This window comes from Ctenopharyngodon idella, chromosome 11, assembly GCF_019924925.1.
Source record: "Ctenopharyngodon idella isolate HZGC_01 chromosome 11, HZGC01, whole genome shotgun sequence".
NCBI lineage: Eukaryota > Metazoa > Chordata > Actinopteri > Cypriniformes > Xenocyprididae > Ctenopharyngodon > Ctenopharyngodon idella.
In genome coordinates, this window is record NC_067230.1 from 19,708,257 (window position 1) to 19,727,193 (window position 18,937).

The 18,937-nt window shown below is 35.4% G+C and overlaps 5 protein-coding genes across 5 annotated transcripts; 3 read left to right on the forward strand and 2 right to left on the reverse strand.

Moving 5' to 3' along the window:
- Positions 1-214: 214 nt before the first annotated feature.
- Positions 215-1,716, reverse strand: LOC127522129 (ADP-ribosylation factor 4-like). Its single transcript, XM_051911741.1, has 6 exons — positions 1,469-1,716; positions 1,218-1,298; positions 996-1,105; positions 835-906; positions 624-749; positions 215-535 (listed from the first exon to the last, which is right to left on the reverse strand). Exons 1-6 carry the CDS (start codon positions 1,533-1,535, stop codon positions 449-451), a joined length of 543 nt encoding a protein of 180 aa, XP_051767701.1. The 5' UTR covers positions 1,536-1,716; the 3' UTR covers positions 215-448.
- Positions 1,717-2,398: 682 nt separating this feature from the next.
- Positions 2,399-4,363, forward strand: LOC127522127 (ADP-ribosylation factor 4-like). The gene is made up of 5 exons (XM_051911739.1): positions 2,399-2,657; positions 2,867-2,947; positions 3,049-3,158; positions 3,249-3,446; positions 3,535-4,363. The coding sequence occupies exons 1-5, from the start codon at positions 2,591-2,593 to the stop codon at positions 3,622-3,624; spliced, it is 546 nt and encodes a 181-aa protein (XP_051767699.1). The 5' UTR covers positions 2,399-2,590; the 3' UTR covers positions 3,625-4,363.
- Positions 4,364-6,133: 1,770 nt separating this feature from the next.
- On the forward strand, positions 6,134-7,790 carry LOC127522130 (ADP-ribosylation factor 4-like). Its single transcript, XM_051911742.1, has 6 exons — positions 6,134-6,326; positions 6,503-6,583; positions 6,688-6,797; positions 6,911-6,982; positions 7,090-7,215; positions 7,304-7,790. Exons 1-6 carry the CDS (start codon positions 6,260-6,262, stop codon positions 7,388-7,390), a joined length of 543 nt encoding a protein of 180 aa, XP_051767702.1. The 5' UTR covers positions 6,134-6,259; the 3' UTR covers positions 7,391-7,790.
- A 698-nt stretch (positions 7,791-8,488) lies between these two features.
- On the forward strand, positions 8,489-14,866 carry LOC127522128 (ADP-ribosylation factor 4-like). The gene is made up of 6 exons (XM_051911740.1): positions 8,489-8,888; positions 9,154-9,234; positions 9,612-9,721; positions 13,078-13,149; positions 13,573-13,698; positions 13,947-14,866. Exons 1-6 carry the CDS (start codon positions 8,822-8,824, stop codon positions 14,031-14,033), a joined length of 543 nt encoding a protein of 180 aa, XP_051767700.1. The 5' UTR covers positions 8,489-8,821; the 3' UTR covers positions 14,034-14,866.
- Positions 14,867-15,069: 203 nt separating this feature from the next.
- Positions 15,070-18,475, reverse strand: pde12 (phosphodiesterase 12). The gene is made up of 3 exons (XM_051911738.1): positions 16,969-18,475; positions 16,327-16,405; positions 15,070-15,764 (listed from the first exon to the last, which is right to left on the reverse strand). The coding sequence occupies exons 1-3, from the start codon at positions 18,205-18,207 to the stop codon at positions 15,313-15,315; spliced, it is 1,770 nt and encodes a 589-aa protein (XP_051767698.1). The 5' UTR covers positions 18,208-18,475; the 3' UTR covers positions 15,070-15,312.
- Positions 18,476-18,937: the final 462 nt, after the last annotated feature.

Below are 18,937 nucleotides of genomic sequence, written 5' to 3' on the forward strand. Positions count from 1 at the left end.
AACATCGCAGGTATGATGTCACTGATAGGCGACGCATGGACCCTGTTAAAATTGCTTATTTCTTTGGATTTAAACATTCTTGGAAACATTTGGGATAATGTAAGTACACAAGTCAACAAAATATATAACGCTGTGCTAGTGGTTTTTGGATATTTTAATCCAAAAATCTTACATATTGTGCCTTTAAATAAAAAAAAAACAATTAATAATCAAATCATTTTGTAAATAAATACATTGTTTATTGAAGATATTTGAAAGGCACATTTTGTAGGCAGACATGTACAGAAATAATTAAAAAATGTCTTTATAGTAGTAAATTAAATATACAGTGAATTACATATAAAGATGAATAATAATAATCCATGAATATCTCATAATAAAAATAAAAAATCTGGAGACATAATATATACATTCAGTTGTGATTTAGTGTATTTTCTTCTGTAGTGTTTTATCGTTTGGACAGTTGATCCGAGAGCCAATCCAGTCCTTCATATAACCCTGACCCTTGAACCGCACATGTGGGCTGAACGAACCACTGAGAGAGAGACAGAGAAACACATGTGACCTCACACATCTGCAGCTCTATTCCACCACCAACATGAGTCTGTGTGTCACTCACTCACCTGTCTTCCTCTCAGTGCGTGTAAACCCAGTCTCTCTGTCAGCTCGTGGACCGCCATGGCTTTGGGTAAATCCTGCTTGTTAGCGAGAACTAACAGAACAACGTCTCTCATCTCATCCTCCGCCAGCTGAAAAGGTTCGAGTGGATTTAGACATGATGCACGAACACAATATTACATGTAGACTTGATTATAGTGAACTTAGATGACTTACCATCATTTTCAGCTCCTCTGCTGCCGTTTCAATCCTGTCCTGATCACTGCTGTCCACCACAAAGATCAGACCCTGAATCATACAAACACACACACTTTGTTCAGCGCATTTCATTAAAAACAGCTGGTTAGATTTGGAATTTGAACTGAACACATCATTACCTTAGTGTTCTGATAGTAATGTCTCCAGAGGCGTCTGATAATGTCCTGACCCCCGACATCCCAAACCGTGAAAGAGATGTTTTTATATTCAACTGTCTCAACGTTAAAACCTAGAGAGAATCAGAGCCAGTCATTATCAATCACAGTGATTCAGTACTTATGTAATATAATACTATCTTTGTTTCTTAAGAATTAAAACATTTGTTTGACCAAGTTTCTTACCTAGAGTTGGAATAGTTGTGACAACTTCACCAAGTTTGAGTTTGTAGAGGACTGTTGTTTTCCCTGCTGCATCCAGACCAACTTGGAGAAGAAATTTTTACATTTATTTCCACAATTAACATGCACACAATTCATAATTGGAATATTTTCTGAGGTTTTATTACATTTTTATGTATCAATTCATATGTACTAGAGAAATATTTGTTAAAAAATAGATTCTTAAAAAAAACAAAAAAAAAACATGTACTCACCCATAAGCAACCTCATCTCTTTTTTCTCAAAGAGACGTGAGAAAATGTGAGAGAAGAAGACGCCCATTTTAAAAAAGTGCAGATGTGAAAGCTATTTGCTGTATTTAGTGAAAATAAATATCCAGAGATCGAGGCTCAGATTGTTAGTGTGAGGATGGTGTGAGTGTGTGAGTGTTTATATAGGCTTTTTTGCTTTCGGTTTGACTGACAGCTCAACACCGCCACCCTCATTCAAGTCGCGCGCAGTTTCTCTCGTTGCAAATCCAGCGCGTTAGAAATGACGTCACGTCATCATCACGTGTCTAAACAAAGTGCAAAATAATCAGAAACAACAGTTATTAGTTTTGGTGATCAAAGAGTATCAGTGAATCGCTAAAATATAATTTTATTAGGTGTATTTTAGGTTATAAAAAATCATAATAAATTAAGAGTGACAAGAGTGACGTGTTTATAACAGCAATGATTTTTAATTTAATAACAGTTTTTATGGATCAAAACCCTTCATCAACAGTAGGTTGACTATAGTATAATGGGAAATTAAACTTCAGAAATTATGTTTACAAAGCCCGGGAAAAAAAAAAAAAAATGTCAGATTTACAGAACGTCTGAAAACTTTATTCAGCTAAAGAGATTTTAAACTTTACATCGTAACAAGATTTTTTTTTTAACTCGACAAGTATACAAACAAAATAGGCATCAAATGAACAATATTAACAAATCACAAACTACAAAAATATAAAGGCAGACATAATTATAAAGCCAAAAAACAAACAAACATTTGACTGGTTGCATTTTGAAAATTCAAATAAAAGAACATTCAATTAAAAACATAATAAATAAAAAAATAAATATAATAAAATTAATTAAAAATCGTAAGATTTGCTTAGAAAAGTGAGACAGTTGGTGACGTCATATTGAACGCGCTGGATTTGCAACGAGAGAAACTGCGCGCGACTTGAATGAGGGTGGCGGTGTTGAGCTGTCAGTCAAACCGAAAGCAAAAAAGCCTATATAAACACTCACACACTCACACCATCCTCACACTAACAATCTGAGCCTCGTCCTCTGGACATTTATTTTCACTAAATACAGCAAACATCTTTTTCATCTGCACTTTTCAAAATGGGCGTCTTCTTCTCTCACATTTTCTCACGTCTCTTGAAGAAAAAAGAGATGAGGTTGCTTATGGGTGAGTAAATGTTGTTGTTTTTTCCTTTAAAATGTTTTAAAAACCTGATCTTTACTCATATTATTTGATTCGAATTCAAATTTTGAACAAACTATGGCGACTAAATTGGGACTAATTAATATGTGAACTTTACTATTTTAGAAAATATTCAAAATATGAATCTTGTTCATTTACATTGTGGAAATAAATGTAAATATTTCTTCTCCAAGTTGGTCTGGATGCAGCAGGGAAAACAACAATCCTCTACAAACTCAAACTTGGTGAAGTTGTCTCATCTATTCCAACTATTGGTAAGAAACTCAAAGCGTATATCAAGCCATAATTTATCAATTCCTGCATGAATGTATTTATCTATATGTCATGTCTAACTGCTCATCATCCTCCTCTCTAGGTTTTAATGTTGAGACAGTTGAATATAAAAACATCTCCTTCACGGTTTGGGATGTTGGTGGTCAGAGTGTCATCAGAGGCCTCTGGAGACATTACTATCAGAACACCAAGGTTTTTATCCTTATTTAAATTGTCTGCAGTACAATCAGTTCACTATATTTGCCCAAATGTGGTTTTATTCATTGCGTTTGAACGATTCAGGGTCTGATCTTTGTGGTGGACACCAGTGATCATGACAGGATTGAAATGGCAGCAGAAGAACTAAATATGATGATGGGGGAGGATGAGATGAGAGACGTTGTTCTGTTAGTTCTCGCTAACAAGCAGGATTTACCCAAAGCCATGGCGGTCCACGAGCTGACAGAGAGACTGGGTTTACACGCACTGAGAGGAAGACAGGTGAGTGAGTGACACACAGACTCATGTTGGTGGTGGAATAGAGCTGCAGATGTGTGAGGTCACATGTGTTTCTCTGTCTCTCTCTCAGTGGTTCGTTCAGCCCACATGTGCGGTTCAAGGATCAGGGTTATATGAAGGACTGGACTGGCTCTCGGATCAACTGTCCAAACAACAATAAAGCAAAGTCGACATGAAACGGAAGTTGCAATAGTCTTTCTTCCCTATTGTGACGTATATCCGAGTGAAACGGCTTCTGGAACAAGAACAAACAGGACGCGGCTCGATTACTGGCGCCAGTAAACTCGTCATCAGAGAAGAGATGTCGCTGCAAGAGGAAGGAGAAGTTATTCTGATTAAAGGATAATTTAAGATAAATCATTTATAATAAATACTGCAATATTCCATAAACAACAAGAATTGTCCATTTTGATTTCATGGTCACTTTAATACTTTATTTTTGTGGACTGATACTTGAATACATGCTGTATATATTACGACAGCCTCCAACTGTTTATTATCTCAAAAGCATTTTGATTTATTAATGTTAAATTAAAACTGATATTTTAAATTGTTAGTCTTACTTTTGAAAAAAATTGTTATATAATTTTTTTTAAATTGTTGTTCTATTGACTTTGAAAGAGTTTGTCATGTTTCAGTATGTGTTCTGTTGTATTTGCACTTTGAAAGAACGACCTGATGTCTGCCTGTAATATTTATCTGTGCCTTTCAAATATCTCCAATACATGATGTATTTATTTACAATGTTTCACACTCATTTAATAAATACATATTACGGAATAGAAAATGCATTAGAAATAGTGCATGTTTTGCACAATTAAAAACGGAGCTGCTGTTCCAAAAATATCAATCTGTGCTTGCAAACGGCTCCAATAAATGATGCATTTACAAAAAAAAAATGTCTTGAATGCTCCTTTCACTTTCAGTAACTCATTTTTTTTTTTAAATGTACTAACTATTAATTTGTCATTTAGCTAGTGTTTTTATTTAAAGTGACTATACAGTAACCTTTACAGAGGTTCAGTCCACGTGAGTCACCTGGAGTAACAACTGCAATAGTTCAGAGATCATCATTTGGTATCAGACCTTTAGTTATTAGCACCAAACTTTAAACACAACCTGATGCCATCTTAAAAAAAAAATTTTTTTCTAAGTAATACATGTTAGTAAATACTGTAAGTAACACACATGATAATAAATTATATTTTAAAAGACAATATTTATAATATATAGGCCTACTCTATCTAACAGCAATACGTAAGGCCTATTTGTATGGTAAAATATTGTAAAGCAACAATAGTATCTTTTTCGTTATCGGTTTTATGCCATGTTTTGTTACTTAGTTAAATGGGACCTATAATGCCCCTTTCACAAGATATAATATAAGTCTCTGGTGTCTCCAGAATGTGTCTGTGAAGTTTCAGCTCAAAATACCCCACAGATCATTTATTAAAGCTTGTCAAATTTGCCCCTATTTGGGTGTGAGCAAAAACACGCCATTTTTGTGTGTGTCCCTTTAAATGCAAATGAGCTGCTGCTCCCGGCCCCCTTTCCAGAAGAGGGCGGAGCTTTAACAGCTCACGCTTCATTTGCTCAACAACAACAAAGCTGGAGAATCTCACGCAGCCAAAATGAGGATTGTCAGTAACGGTGTTCAGCCTTACATTGTTCAAACCGGAGTCGACACTGATGGAGAGACTCAGGAAGAAGTTACAACTTTTAGACGTTTCTGAATGGTTAGTGGATAAATTTATGTAGTTGATGTTGAGTTGATTCAACTCATCCACTAGCATGTGCCGTCATGTTAATCTTTTGTGTTGAATTGACCCTCGTTTGTGAAGCAGTCCGGCGTAAAATGACGGCATGACAACAACACTCTACTACAACAACTCTTCCTCTTCTCTAAAGCAGCTCAACATGGCCTCACCCCCTTTGTTGTGTGTTCTCGGGGGCGGGGTTTATGTAAATTTTGGGGTTAGTGATGTCACCACACGTTGTAGTCCTCACCAGCCATTTGTTGTAGCAATTTCTGTAAAAGAAAATATCTCCCTTTGCATTGAACTTTGAGCGTCATAATGCAGATGTTGTTTATGCTCAAACAGCAACATTACACACTAACTAAAGTTAAAAAAAAGTGAAATCACAATCAACTACCCCTTTAATGTTTTTTGTATTATTTTATTGTGTTGTGTGTTACCCTGATGCATGGGGTTTGCTGTTTGCGACCATTTTCGGTATGTTAATGGTGTTTACAGTTGCTTGAGAAATGGATTATAATAAACTTTAAGTTCATTAAATCATCTGATTTGTTATGTTGGTAGCCTACATTTTATAGTAAGAAATGTAATTACTCAAATAGCTTGTAATATTAACATAATTTAATGACAAACACATACACCCAAATAATATTAGCAATCACAGTGTTTTTATGGTGAAGGTCTGGCAACCACAGCAACTATTTATGTCCTTCATACCCTGACCAGACAGAAGCGCTGCTCATATTTTCCACACATTTATTTACTTCATTCAAGTGAGCTAACTTTAAATTGTAAAAAATTGTAAATTTTTTTGTGTTTGCTAAAAAAGTTTGTTTTGACACGTGATACAGTTGCTGACGTCATATCGAACGCGTTGGATTTGCAGTGAGAGAAACTGCGCGCGACTTGTGTGAGCTGTCAGTCAAACCGAAAGCAAAAAAGCATATATAAACACTCACACACATTGAACACACACCATTACCAATCCGAGATTTTAACTAGGCAGTGGAACGTATTTTCAACAAATTCTAGCTAAACATGGGTAACTATTTCTCCCATATTTTCTCTCGTCTCTTTGTGAAAAAGCAGATTAGATTGCTTATGGGTGAGTAAATATTTTTTTCTGAGTTTAAAATCGTACAGTTTAGCCCTTATTGTTGTTATCATGTTCTTAAATAATTTTAAGACGTATTAATAATCTGATATAGGCCTATGAATATTTTAATTATGAATCTTGTGCATTTCCATTGTGGAAATAAATGTAAATGTTTATTCTCCAAGTTGGTCTGGATGCAGCAGGGAAAACAACAGTCCTCTACAAACTCAAACTTGGTGAAGTTGTCACAACTATTCCAACTATTGGTAAGAAATATGATTTATTTAAATACATATATTCATGTTTGTTGTGTCTAACTGCCTTGTGTGTTTTAATGAAATATCCAATTCTTCATCAATTTTCTCTCTAGGTTTTAATGTTGAAACAGTAGATTATAAAAACATCTCTTTTACTGTGTGGGATGTTGGTGGTCAGACCAAAATCAGAGGTCTTTGGAAATATTATTATCAGTACACTGAGGTAAGAGTTTAACAAAAAAAAAGGCATTATGCATTTATATAATATCTGGCTTTAGCTTTGAAAATGTCGCCCTTATGGAGTGAACATTCAGTGTGTGTGTTTGTATGAATCAGGGTCTGATCTTTGTGGTGGACAGCAGTGATCAGGACAGGATTGAAATGGCAGCAGAGGAACTAAATATGATGGTAAGTCTGCGTACATAATCAGATCATTTACACTAGTTTAGTACAATCAAGTCTACATGTAATATTGTGTTCGTACATTATGTCTAAATCCACTCAAACCTTTTCAGCTGGCGGAGGATGAGATGAGAGACGTTGTTCTGTTAGTTCTCGCTAACAAGCAGGATTTACCCAAAGCCATGGCGGTCCACGAGCTGACAGAGAGACTGGGTTTACACGCACTGAGAGGAAGACAGGTGAGTGAGTGACACACAGACTCATGTTGGTGGTGGAATAGAGCTGCAGATGTGTGAGGTCACATGTGTTTCTCTGTCTCTCTCTCAGTGGTTCGTTCAGCCCACATGTGCGGTTCAAGGGTCAGGGTTATATGAAGGACTGGACTGGCTCTCGGATCAACTGTCCAAACGATAAAACACTACAGAGGAAAATACACTAAATCATGACTGAATGTATATATTATGTCTCCAGATTTTTTATTTTGAGATATTCATGGATTATTATTATTATACATCTTTATATATAATTCTTGTTCAGTAAATTTTACCACTATAAACACATTTTTAAATAATTTTAGGCCTATTTTTGATTCTAATGTACATGGACTTGCCTATACCTTTGATACGTGCCTTTCAAATACACTAGATTATGTATATGACTGAATTTATAAATTATGCACTACTGCTGTACTATGTCTACACTGTTATATGTCATGTTTGACTTGTTTTGGTGTGTGTTCTAGATGAGCTGATGTCTGCCTGGAATATTTATCTGTGCCTTTAAAATATATCCAATAAATGATGTATATTTACAATCATTAGTTTCACTCTCATTTAATAAATAAGTAATAAACAGAATTAAAAAATGCATGAGAAATAGTGTTTTGCACAATTATGATAGATAGATAGATACACCAAAAGATGAAAAATGGTTTGACTCAGACTGCAAAACATTAAGGAAACAACTTTGAAAATTATCAAATCTGAAACATAAAATGGATAGATGGACAGACAGACAGATAGACAGACAGACAGACAGACAGATAGACAGACAGGCAGATAGATAGATAGATAGATAGACAGATAGATAGATAGATAGATAGATAGATAGATAGATAGATAGATAGATAGGCAGATGATAGATAGATAGATAGATAGATAGATAGATAGATAGATAGATTGATAGATAGATAGGCAGATGATAGATAGATAGATAGATAGATAGATAGATAGATAGATAGATAGATAGATAGAATGAAAAGGGTCATAAAAATGTATAATTTATCATAAGTCATATACAGTGTTTTTTTTTTTCCCTTATTAGTTTAACAAGGTTCAAAGAAGAAAAAATAAAATAAAAGCTAAAAATAGAACAAAGTAAAAAAAATAGGCGCATATTGCACCTATGCATATTTAGGTTTAAGTCTGTATGAAAATTTTCGACTGTAAAGATCACACATGTGGATAAACAATCAATAAGAAGTTTGACTGAAGGTTGGAGTCTCCGGCTCTTCATCAGTTTCATGATGTGGCACCGGTGACGTCATTTCGACCGCGTTGGAGCCGCTGAGAAAAGAAGTCTGACGTGGTGAAGAAACAGTCGCGTTCAAACTGCGGCACAAAACACACTTTCAACTGGACAGAGAGAAGAAAGAGTGAAAGAAAACAGAAGAAAACGTTATTTTGACTCTGTTGATGTGGGCTGGAGTTTGAGCAGGTTGATATCTTGAGTTGTGAAGTGCTGAAAGCTGCTGTGCTAAAGCGCTAGCTGCTGTTCCTGATAGTTTCACTCATCGAATAAGTTTGACTTTCACACTTTTGTTGTTGTTTTCGAGCTGTTTTTATCATGGGTTTGACCATTTCAAGCGTCTTTTCTCGCTTGTTTGGGAAAAAGCAGATGAGAATTCTCATGGGTGAGTTGGAAACTGTTTTTGTGAGTTAGCTTTGATAACTGGATGTTTTGTGTAAAAGTTGCTTTTGTTGTGACATTTTCCATGAAATTATTTTTAAAAAGCTGTTTCTCTACAAGTCTAAAATGAATTGAAATGATGATAAATAAATCAGTGAATAAGTCACTTATCGTTTTAGAGAGTTTACTTTGTTTACAAGAGAATAGGAAGTGTTTTATGCAAAGTTTTCCCAAGTGTTTGACGTGATTTGATTCCTGTTTTCCTTCAGTTGGTCTGGATGCAGCAGGGAAAACCACAATCCTGTACAAACTCAAACTGGGAGAAATAGTCACAACAATTCCAACTATAGGTAAGTGATATAAGATAACAGATCAAATACATCAGTCTAGACAAATGAGAAAACTCAAACTTATGAATTTATGTCTGAAAGATTTATACGTGGGATGCTGTGGATATCCTATAGATTTTCACATTATAATAAATATACCTAAATCGCAAAAACATCCACTTTAAAGTCAAATATTTACCTTCAAAATTACATTTTGCATAAAGGAAATTAAGCATTTTTAAAGATTTTTCCATCGTGAGATTATTTTCATGATGCGTACATGCACTTTGACATGTTTTCTATTGGTTTATAACACTGAAACTCATCTTGATGCGAACAACTGCAAAAATCTGCATCTCTTAAATGCTAACGCATCCAACCCTGTGTAATTCCTTTAGGTTTTAACGTCGAGACGGTCGAATACAAGAACATTTGCTTCACCGTGTGGGATGTGGGTGGTCAGGATAAGATCAGGCCTCTTTGGAGACACTACTTCCAGAATACCCAGGTAAACGGATGCATAGATGGCCTCACATCACAACAGGACATCCCCTTGCACACCGCTAAGATAGTCAAACAACAATGGAGTCGCAGCATTCCAGCCGATCAATTGCTCATTCTGCCATGGCCGTTCTGATTGAGTTTGACCGTCCAGCCTTGTGAGCTGCTGGAACAACAGCTACGGGTGTGTAGTTATAGTTTGGCAGGATGCCGCTGATGTTCTTTGTATGAGGATGTTGGCGTTACTATTAGGATTAAGGTGAACTGGCGTGGCCTCTACTAGAGTTTGATTTGGAGAACAGAACAGTTTCTCTTCTGTTTGTGTTGTTCTCTTTTTATTTGCTGCACGTTTGAGATTATTTATATTATGATCAATTAGCTCGTAATGGAATATCTACAGCATTTTACAATAAGGTTCCGTTTGTTTACATTAGAACTAACAATGAAAAATACTTCTAAATCATTTCTTAATCATCGTTAATGTTAATTTCAACATTTACTAATATCAAAGTCTTTTTAAGGCAAGTCATTTCACTCGGCGGCCATCTCTCAGACAGCTATTTCAGTCATGCAAGTGCAGTTCCTATCTCTTCGATTGGGGAAACATCAAATTCTCCAAAGCTGTTCACTAGATGATTACATTTCATATTTGAAACTACTAATGAAATCTAACAACAAATGTCTCACAAATTTAGTTTCTAAATGCTCAAATCATGACAAAATATATTCGACACATCGACACAAAACCATCAATGGTTAACTTTTTAATGTTGTATTCATATTTTAATGCAGTTATCACATTTACCTAATTTGCCAATAAACCAGTTTTATTGATTGCAATAAAGACGAAGCTATTGGGACCGTTTAAAAACGCTGTGTCTGTAATTAGACACGCACATGCATTTTTTCCCCCAGCACTTCAAATGCTATTTTTAATGTGATGACCACAAACATTACTTGTTCATCCTTCTGAGATTGTCCCCATTGTAAAACCAAACATTTAAAATGTAGAAAATTCAACATTTGATAGAGAACACTTACTTAAAAATAAAAAAGACAATAATTACCACTTTAACCAGCAGGTGGTGGCAAAGTAGCATTTATTTGCGCATATATCTCTAATCGTTTTTCACTTCGTTTTTGACTAAATATTAAACATTATAAAATAACTAGATTTAAAAATACATTTTGTCAATGTGAAGTATGAAATACTCAAAAAAAAATCTTAAGAAAAACAATAAATTTTCTTGTGAATGAATGACACAAAAAGCGAGCGCCGCGCTTTCCCTTTGTAATCACAGCAGCTGTCAGTCAGTGCAGCACAAGATCAATGATTTCAGCACACTTGTAAAAACACACATTTTATTCAATTAATCTAACTAAAGTGCACAATAAATATTTAATTTTTTAAGCTTTTTTTCCACATAAAAGTGTGAAAACTGATGGTTGAATTGAATTTAGCCGAGGAGGAACAATATGGTATTTCTTTATGTATTTATTTTTTATGCTGTCTTATGTTTGAATAACTAAATTAATGCTATGCCTGACTATTTAAGTGATATATTCTGATTATAAACTAAGTACTACACTACTGATGCTCAACACACCAGGAAATGACATCTCACCGGAATTTTCAAGCTGGCTTATATTATTACGGAAGTTCTAAAGAATGCTCCGTGCATATAGCCCATTGGCGATTGGCTCTTTCATTTAGAAGGCGGGATTTATTCCGCCATATTGCACATTGCAGTTTCTCTCATTCTTAAGTACGACGAGTGCATCATCTACAGTCTTTACTAATACATAGGCCCTGTTTGTTTGTTTTTTGGAATCGTATATAATATAATAAAAATTATAATGAAATAGGCCTATTTGATTTACTTTAATGCCTGTGAAAATGAATATTTATATAATTAATCATGATACAATGTAATGCAATCTGATAAATCCGACAAACCTTCATTTCATATGAAGGAAGACCTTTTGACTATCTTTTACTTTACAACAGTTTTTTTATTTTATATATTCTTTGGCAAATTTAAACTGTACAATTATTGTGGTTATGTCAAATAATTGTTTAGATCAACTAACCACAATCAGACGATTAATCAATAATCGTGGCAAAATACATTATTAAAATTAATAGTTGTTTCTGTTAATATTATTTAATGGACCTGAGCTAACATGGTCTAACAATGAACAGCTGTATTTTTATTAACAAAGATGAATAAATACTATAACAAACGCATTGCTTGATGTTACGTAATGTTAGTTAAAAGGGCTATTTGTAGAATTCAGAAACCTGCGTTATTAGCGACACCGATGGCCATTAAGTGAACTGCAACCAGCAACTTATTGCTTGTGCTCGCAGTCGTGCACACGTAACGAGACTGAACGTGATTCAAGGCCGTGACATACTCAGTGTTCTTTTTCATTCTTTGCTTAGAAGTAAAAAGAATTTGGAAATACCTTTACAGCGATATACTGTTAACGAACATCCCGACGCCGTCCATGCTGCTGCGAGCGACGGTTAGATGAATATGTAAATAAATATGTGCTGCGCTTTCCTCTCAATAACAAAAAAATGACAGGTGAGAAAACAGCAGTTCAGAAATCATAGCGATGTGGATATGTTTGCACCAGCTCTGTTGACAGATGATGTCATTAAAATTGTAGGTCTTGAGGTCACAGAAACTCAAGGCCAGCAACATAAAATAAGAAATATGAGTCAATCTGCGCTCTCAAAACCAAACTGCATCCTTCACCCAGCCTAATAAATTGTCATTACAGCAAAGCCTCTTTTTTATTCTTGTAAATGCCTAAAACATGATAATATTGTGCAATAAATATTACAGTTTACATGTAAAGTTAAAGTCATAACGTGAAGATCAAATTTTCCTAGGTCTTTTTTTTTTAGTATTATATTTATAATAAGTGTTTTTTGTTAGCAAAAAATATTGCAAGACACTTATTGAATCTAAACACTAAAAATGGCTCATTCTCAACATATGCAGCTTAAATGAGCATGACAATGGTGATTAGAAACATAATAAATAGGAAGTAGGATAGAGACTATTATTGTTAGTGCTTCTGCTGTTAAGGAATAAGAGTCAAATGTGGTAAAGCGTGTGCTGTTCCGGTCTGTGTAGCACCTACAGCTCTGCAGATCCTTCTGAAAAATCCCAGCGTTTTCAACAATATTCCTGATCATTTCAGTCTGATCTGAACAGTTTGAGCAGCACATTTCACAATGTGATGCAGCTTTGTGTGCATGCAATGAGACTTTAAGAAAAGAACTTGTGCTTTATATTTTCTGACTGAAGTATGTTTTTACTCTGAATGTGAAGCGTTTTGTTTCTTCAGGGTCTGATCTTTGTTGTGGACAGTAACGATCGCGAGCGAGCACAGGAAGCAGCAGAAGAGCTTCAGAAGATGGTGAGGAAACGCCCTTCTGAGATCAAACATATTTCTGTTTTTATCTGTATACTTGCACTGGAGCAGTACAACACATAAGTTACTATTAAAATGCTTTTTCGAATATTACTTTTCAAATAGTGTGTAATATAGTTGTGAGCTGTAAGCGGTCAGCCAATAAGAGTAGAGTAGGCTTTTGGAAATGAGGGGTTTAGAGAGACTGAATCTTCGAAATGAACCGTTTTAAGAATCTTTGAGAAATGAGATGATGTACAATGTAAATTTTGAGAAAATTAAAATGTTTTTTGACCTTGGATGCATATAAACCTATTGTAGGAAACTTTAAAATTGCATAATAGGGGCATTTTAACAATGTAAATGTTTAAGTGTAGTAGTTCTGTTTTAAAATGACGTAAATATCTGCTCATATTCTAACTTTAACAGCTTCAGGAAGATGAACTGAGAGAGGCTGTTCTGCTGGTTTTTGCAAATAAACAAGATTTACCAAATGCAATGCCCATCAGCGAGATGACAGACAAACTTGGATTGCAATCACTCAGGAGCAGAACTGTGAGTCGTACAATTATATAAGCTTAATCTGCAATATTATCATAGTAGTTATGCATAATTATAAGCTCCATTTTATAAAAATGTTAATATTGGTTAATAAAATATATTTACCTTGGAGCAAATGTATACACAAATCAGTTGTGTAATTAATCGTATTTTGGTCAAGTTTTTATCATTCATTTAAATGCCTAATGTATCTGTTTTTTGGTAATATGTTAATATTGTCTTTTTCACTCTCTTTTTATCAGTGGTATGTCCAGGCGACCTGTGCGACTCAAGGGACTGGTTTATACGAGGGATTAGACTGGCTTTCCGAGCAGCTCTCCAAACGTTAAACTGCACTTCCTGTTCAAGCAGGATGTGTGCCGTTCCAAAGGACATGATTAGTGGAGTTGATCTGTCGAAGAAGCTGTTCATGTTTGTTACCAAAAATTCACCTGCCGATGTCAATCTCTGGCAGTGCATTTTAACATTTTATTTTTTTGATTCGTTGCAACTTTGACCTTGACTGACATTTCTCCCAAATTCATTCCTCTTGATGTATGTAGCCAAAAAAATAATCTGTAGATTTGACCACAGTATGAAAACTACTACATTAAAGGAGCTCTTGCATTAGCCTAGGGTTTTTTGTTACAGTGAGTGTACTGCGGTACGCACTAGACACTGTACTTAAACATCAGGCATTGTTAATAATGATAACTTTTGTGTATTTATAAAAATGCTCTATTTTTGCTCCCTCTATTCATTCATTTTTTTTTTCTCCCAGGCTTTTGCATGCCATACATCCAGGAAAACATTCTCAGAGAAGCATGCATTTAATTAATAAAAAATTGTTCTTATAATAGCACACTTAGAGATTGGCAATGCATTGATGTAAGCATTAGTTTTAACGCTTCTAACATGCATAAGATTATATTAGGAACTAGTCTGATGTTGTAAATAAGCAGCCTTTTTATGTATGTAATCACAATTGCCTTAAACACGCATTACTATATGAACACACTTGCCCGATCTGCTTTTGATTTACCATTTAATTTGAGGACAAACTGTTCAAAATGTTTTTATTCCCAGCTTTTGAAAATGCTAGTAATCATCTAGCATTTCCCCTTTTTTTTAAAATGCATAAAAACTTTATGAATAAAAGTGTGAAATAAAAGTCTGAAATGCATTATTTGTACAGTTGTGTATTAACATAGGCTCAATCTGTGATAAGCTGTTGCTTTTAAAGAAAAATAAATTGAAATTTTTTTTGAGATGTTAACATGATAGTACTCATGTCTATTATTAAGGGGAAACTTGTTATTTTTCAGAGCCTCTTCCATTTTGAAAGCAAAGTTGAAGCAACGTCACAGAATAAGAATTTAAAAACAATCACATTGTAAACACAGCTTTTAATATTTCCAAATAGGAGTCAATAGTGTCATTTGATAAATGTCACAATAATTCATCTTCACCATAAATATTAAATTGTACAAGTGAGAATGAAGCTATTTGATAAATACAGTTTATCATCATTTAAAAGCTAAAATTGTTTACAGTTATAAAATGGTCCAAGTAAACAAATGCATTTTACATTTGATGATGTGCATGGACACATTTGAAGCAAACAAACTGTTAGTCACTTGTTCGCCACTTGAGGTCACACACCAGCGCGATGTGATCAGACGGGTGCGAGACGCTCGGCAGGGCCAGATAGGTGGTAACTTCCTCGTGGCTGGGCAGAGGAATGACCTGCTCCACCTGCAGCACATGCGGCTCGACAAAAATATAGTCCAGACACCCCTGGAAGCCCCCGACGTAGTTGGTGTAGGCCGGGACCCCACAAGCGCTGGCCAGTTGGAACGGGTTATTGAGTCCCACCTGGATCAGCTCTTCTGGGCCATTGGAGGCCCAGTCGTCATGGTTCTCCGAGACGGATCCCTGACAGACGAGCTGGAAGAGGCCGGAGGAGGGCGTGCTGTTGAAATCACCCGCGAATAAAAGCCTGGCTCCGGGATGCTTCTCCGTCACCACCTGCTTCATGTGTTTCAGGGCCACAGCTATCTGGACCAGTCGAATGTTTCCTCCTGAAAACAGAATGTTAGAATGTCATTCCATTCACATTGATGTTCAACCAAGGAGCAGCATGTATATTCAAAATAGCAGAGGGCCTAAAACAGACCCTTGTGGCACTCCATAATTTACTGAAGTTAACTAGGGTAATTCCCTGTTTAAATAAACAAAATGGTTTAATTGAATTGAATTAAAACCAAAGTCATTCCATTCACATTGATGCTCACCTTTATTATAACCAAGGGGCAATATGTATATTCAAAATAGCAGAGGGCCTAAAACAGACCCTTGTGGCACTCCATAATTTACTGAAGTTAACTAGGGTAATTCCCTGTTTAAATAAACAAAATGGTTTAATTGAACTGAATTAAAACCAAAGTCATTCCATTCACATTGATGCTCACCTTTATTATATCCAAGGGGCAATATGTATATTCAAAATAGCAGAGGGCCTAAAACAGACACTTGCTGCACACCATAATTTACTGACATTAACTTGGGTAATTCCCTGTTTAAATAAACAAAATTGTTGAGTTGAATTAAAACCAAAGTCACTACATTCACATTGATGCTTACCTTTTGGGTGCCAGTACAGGTGTGTGTTTCCGACACATAATATCCTTGACGGGTCACATAACGACTGCAAAATGGTCACCTGAGAAATTGGGTAAGAGATGCATTTTTATTGGTTTTGCATAGATAAAATTTGAAGCAAGACAAAACAAGAATTAAAATAAGCCAAAAACAACTTAAAATCAATATATTTCTTATATTAATTTCGGAAAATAATTATTTGAGAAATAATTAGAGAAAAACAGTGTAAAAAATGTATAAATAAATAATAAAAATCCCATTAAAAAAATGCCATCACATAAATAAATTACATTTGAAAATATATTAAAATAATTTACATTTTAATAATATTTAAAAAATATTACTGTTTTACTGAATTTTTGATGATTTTTTAAAATCTCATTAAGACATTTAAAAACATTAAAAATATTAATAATTCAAAATTTATGACCGGTAGTTTATATAAAAATATTTTTGAAAATATAAATGAAAAATATATATATTTAAAATGAATTTACTTTTTTTTTGTTATGCCAAGCTCAAGCTAAATAAAAAAAAATCCTTAATCCTTTTTGAACAATGGGAGTCCTCAAAGTCAAACCATATGATTTAAGGTCTTTAATTCAATGTGTTGCAGTGAAATACCTGCAACGTCGTTGACCTGTTTTCAATCTTCTCTTTCAAGCTAGGATTGGTGGACACTTTCTCCAACAGTTCCCGATGGAGAGGATCTGCTGTCAAGGCCTCGCTCAGCATAATATCATATTGCTCGAGCAATTTCAACTTAGACCTTCTAAAATACGTCGCCAGACCTTCATACTGTCTTTCCTTGATTTTGAAAACCCCTTCCAACCCAAAAGCATCCAACGCAGGAGATAAACTATCTAAAAAAGCTCCCTTATCCACCTCCTGGAGGCAAATGATGTCAGCGTTGTACCCCGACAGCTCCTTCTTGATCAGATTCTGCCTGTAGTCCATCTCTAGGGCGTATGGTGCACAGTAAGGGTACAAGACCGTTTTGGAAAGATCAGTTTGAGCGTAGATGTCAGCTAGGATGTTATAAGACACAACCCTCAGTGTAGACTCATCGGTGACCTTCTGAGTGTACAAGTGCCTGCTATCAAAGGTGCATGTTCCTGGACCGGCTTCTACCGTGCCTGAAGACACCAGTTCCTTGGGTTCTCCAAACTTTGCTCCATTCCCTGGTATGCATTTCAACATCACCCTCAAGCCAATGTCCAGATTGGATGGCGTGAACACACGTTCGAGTCCTGCCTCCTTCCAGCAGTCTGGATCTCCACTCATATGGGCATTAGGTGAGCTTTCCTTGAACCATTTGAAGTTAGAGTCCTTAAGATCTCCAAACTCTATCTCCAGCTTAGGACAAACTGGAAACCCAGACATTAGAGAAGATGGCAGCTCAGATACAGTGAATGTTGGAGGATTTCGTTCCACTTTATACTTCAAATCCCCCACATGCAGCACAGCTCCATCCTGCCACGCATCAGAGTTCACGGTGTCCACGGACACATGCTCTCCATTTACGCACAGACTAATTTCGGGTTTATCCGCTTCCGGAGTCTCACTTTTCCCTTTGCTTTGTTTGGATCTTTTCGATTTGCTTTGTGTCTTGATGATGCCGTTGGCTATTCGAGCCAGAACTTTCCCAAGAGGTTCTGTCTGCTCGCGCAGCATCTGTTTATTACTGCCATCAAGATTGAACGAGATGGTCAGTTTGGACTCACACGGCACACATCTCACTACACATCTTTCCATAGTCATATTAAACCGGGAGGTGAAGAGATTTCTATGGGTTAGGATTGAAAAGGGGGGAATATAACGGAAAAATAATAATTTACTTAACAATGACACGCGACTCAACATGAGGAAGAAGTGAAAAACTACCGGTGGCTTCCGTGATCGAAAAACTTTATTATTCAGAACACTAGATTCGACATGTTTAAGATTGAATTGGGTATAAAATTAAATGTTCTCTTTAATTCCACCTTAATTAAATCCTTTATTATATTAGTAAACTATAACACCATTAACGTGTGCCCTCGAGAAAGATTTGTAGCGAAAACCCTCCCTGATTTCAATGTAATAGTATACTTATTATTCGGAGAACTAGATTCGACATATTTCTTTCTAGTTTCAAAATTGTTTTTGTTGATGTTGTTTTTATTTTCCTTTTAATAAATATATTGTATTAGAAGATTACTACACCATTTGCGTGGTATCCTCTAAAAAAACAGGGGTTTTCGAGCCGTTTCTGTGGAAGTGCGTCGAAGTTTAGAGAAAAACAGTGTTTAAAAAATACCGTGGAAGTCAATGGAGACCAAAACTGGTCACCTACATTCTTCAAAATATCTTCTTTTGTGTTCAGAAGAAAGAACTTCATACATGTTTAGAACATCTTGAGGGTGAGTAAATGATGACAGGATTTTCATTTTTGGATGAACTATTCCTTTAAGCTTATACCCGAGTATTTTATACTGCCACTAGATGGCGCTGTTGGCAAACGCTCCGACATTGTAGAAATACTATTTCATTGTTAAAGGGATAGTTCACCCAAAAGTGAAAATTTTATCATCATTTACTCACCCTCAAGTTG